The sequence below is a fragment of the Orbicella franksi genome, chromosome 3 (genome assembly GCF_964199315.1).
Source record: "Orbicella franksi chromosome 3, jaOrbFran1.1, whole genome shotgun sequence".
Lineage (NCBI taxonomy): Eukaryota > Metazoa > Cnidaria > Anthozoa > Scleractinia > Merulinidae > Orbicella > Orbicella franksi.
The window spans coordinates 8,997,501-9,000,000 of record NC_138147.1 but is presented as its reverse complement, the minus strand read 5'-3'; the positions used below and the strand labels follow the sequence as shown (position 1 = coordinate 9,000,000).

The 2,500-nt window shown below is 42.2% G+C and overlaps 1 protein-coding gene across 2 annotated transcripts in view; it reads left to right on the top strand.

Annotated features, from left to right (window-relative positions):
- LOC145481101 (transient receptor potential cation channel subfamily A member 1 homolog) overlaps positions 1–2,500 on the top strand; it is a 43,287-nt gene that overhangs the window by 26,103 nt on the left and 14,684 nt on the right. For both annotated transcript variants that reach the window (XM_081459494.1, XM_081459493.1), the window contains 2 exons: positions 211–491; positions 1,238–1,531. In XM_081459494.1, the coding sequence (XP_081315620.1) occupies positions 211–491; positions 1,238–1,531 (575 nt within the window). The remainder of the gene's footprint in view (positions 1–210; positions 492–1,237; positions 1,532–2,500) is intronic.

Below are 2,500 nucleotides of genomic sequence, written 5' to 3'. Positions count from 1 at the left end.
GGTCTATTGCTTGACTCTTTGGGATTTGTTTATCTTAGAAAACTAATATTTTCAGGTTTCCTCTAATTTAAAGGTAATTTTGTACGTGACCAAAATAACTAAAGATGCCGTGACTCAGCTCCTTTGATTGTAAAGAAACGAGATCCTAAATTTAATTTGCTTCAAACACGGTTTGAAAAGCACTTTTGTTTATCTCCTTTGTACCGTTAGAAGTGGCAGAAGTTGTCTTTAATCGTTGCGTCAAAGACAATGGCCTTCACATTGAGGACGAGGAATATCAAATAACGCTTTATTACGAGTTCTTAGAAGATGTGTATGTAGACTGGTCAGATAATGGCGACGGAGCAGGTTCGGAAACTTCTAGTCAAGTGAACTTTTCAATGGAGGATGTTACTGAGAATGATCCATTTCAGAAGATTCGCGGGAAAGCTGCGCAATCTGAAGCTATGGCTCAGCTGGAAAAAAAGAGCTATCATCCACTCATGATTATGGTAAATACAACTATTTTTTGGATGTTGGTATTAAAAACAAATACAATTTAAGCCCTCCCGTAAGTGACCGTCCAAAATGCCAAGCTTATGTGGTCTCAATTTTTGAGGCAGCCAGTAGTTCAAAGCAGTAGAGACAGGAATAGACAAATTTTATCCTGTTGTTTTCCTTTTTTGTGTTTCGGTTTTGTGTTTTTTTGTTTGTGTTTTTTTTTGGTTTTTTTGGTTTTTCAGCAGCATGGAACAAAATGTGGGAAAAGGGGTGCTTACCATTCAGCCAAGAAATCCGGAAATTTCGGTTGAAATTCAAATGGAGCAGCAATTTTGCGGAAAATCCGTTCGGAAATTGTTGACCACGTCCAGAGGTAGTCCTCTTTTTCTCTTCGGAACGGAACCGCGGAGGTTTCCTTATCATTTGCTCCATTTTTCAGTTTCCAGTCTCTCTTCAGCCGAAAACAAAAACGGGAAATAGACTTGCAAACGGTAAGCGACATCTCGTTCGGTTGGTTTGCTGATTTTGGAAAAACTCTTACCATTATTCAACGGTCATCCCGACAGCTTTATTCTGGCCAATGGTAAGCACCCAAGGTCTGCGCTCGGAGGCTATTATTGTCTCATAGACATCGCCCGATCACGAGATCTGTTTTATCCAATGAGAATGTGCAGAAATTAATCAGTGGGTTAGAATGGAGAGTCTACTGGTTACTTTTCCCTTTTTCATTCTGATGAGCTTGACAACTCTGTTACAGGTACAGAACCAGCGAGAACCACTGCTTGCCCACCCTCTTGTGACATTTCTGTTGAACTACAAATGGCAGACGTTTGGAAGATACATCTATTACTTCAAGCTTTCTCTCTACTGTCTATTCCTGTTATTTCTTACTGGCTATACTGTTTACTCAACTGAGAATGCCGCAGTTTGTGTCAATGGCACCAATACACGTCCAGACACTGTCGATGAAGATTCTGTTCCTTACGTACTGTGGATCAAGGTTGGCCGCATTGTCATACTTGCACTAGCGTCGTGGCACATTCTTTCTGAGGTAGGAAAACTTTGAAGGATTTTAGCACTGTTCACATTGGTGGTTACCGTATTTATGTAAGTTACTAACTACCCTCGTAAGCAAAGCAGACTGTATAACGAAAAAGGCCCCAAATGTTGGTACTTTAGGGTAGAAGTATACTGGTCGCATTATGTTGCAATGTAACTAATTACAATGAATTATTTGACTCTGCTACCAGACAAATAGTACCTATAAATCATAGTTTCAAGAAAGATTTAGTTAAGTTCGAAACAAATCACAAATAGCTCTTCTAGTTATTCAGTCCTGCGGTCAAGCTGTTCTATCTGGCATTGCGCCTTAGATCAGAGTGACTTCTTCAAAAGGTCGCTACATTCGGGTAGGCCGTTACTTACGGAAGGACCGCTACTTTTGGGGGAGCCGTTATTTCCGGGGAGGGAGCGTTACTTTCGGAATTCTACGGTATGAAAATTCAGCGGCCTAACAATTGGCGCCCTGGATTCGCCTCAATGTACACTGCAAGACACTTGCAGTCCCTGTCATAGTGACCTTAGTCTCTCATAGTGACCCTCACACTCTCATAGTGACCCTCTCCACCACCCAGGGGTTTGAATGGGTAGTAGTGAAAATGTTCGAGACCAGTGGGGGTAACTTGACATCGGACTTCCATCCCATTGCGGAGCAGTCACAATATTGATTGTTATATAGCTGCAATTGTTTCCGCAACAGCGTGTGCTCTCAAACAACTGTAATTTTTTTTTTTGTTTTTCTCGTTTCTGGTATCATTCATTACGGCTGTGTTGCATTCTCATCCCCAGAGGCCGCGCTCCTTTTTGTCAGCACCCAGCATCGCGACCTCTTGCCGGGGCCGATTTTCTGAACATGCACAGAGAATTCGTTTCGTACTCTCAGCCAATCAGATTTGTCAAACTTGACTCTGAGCATGCGTAGAGTGACGGGAAGTCCGTGAATCGCGGACTTCCGGTGTTG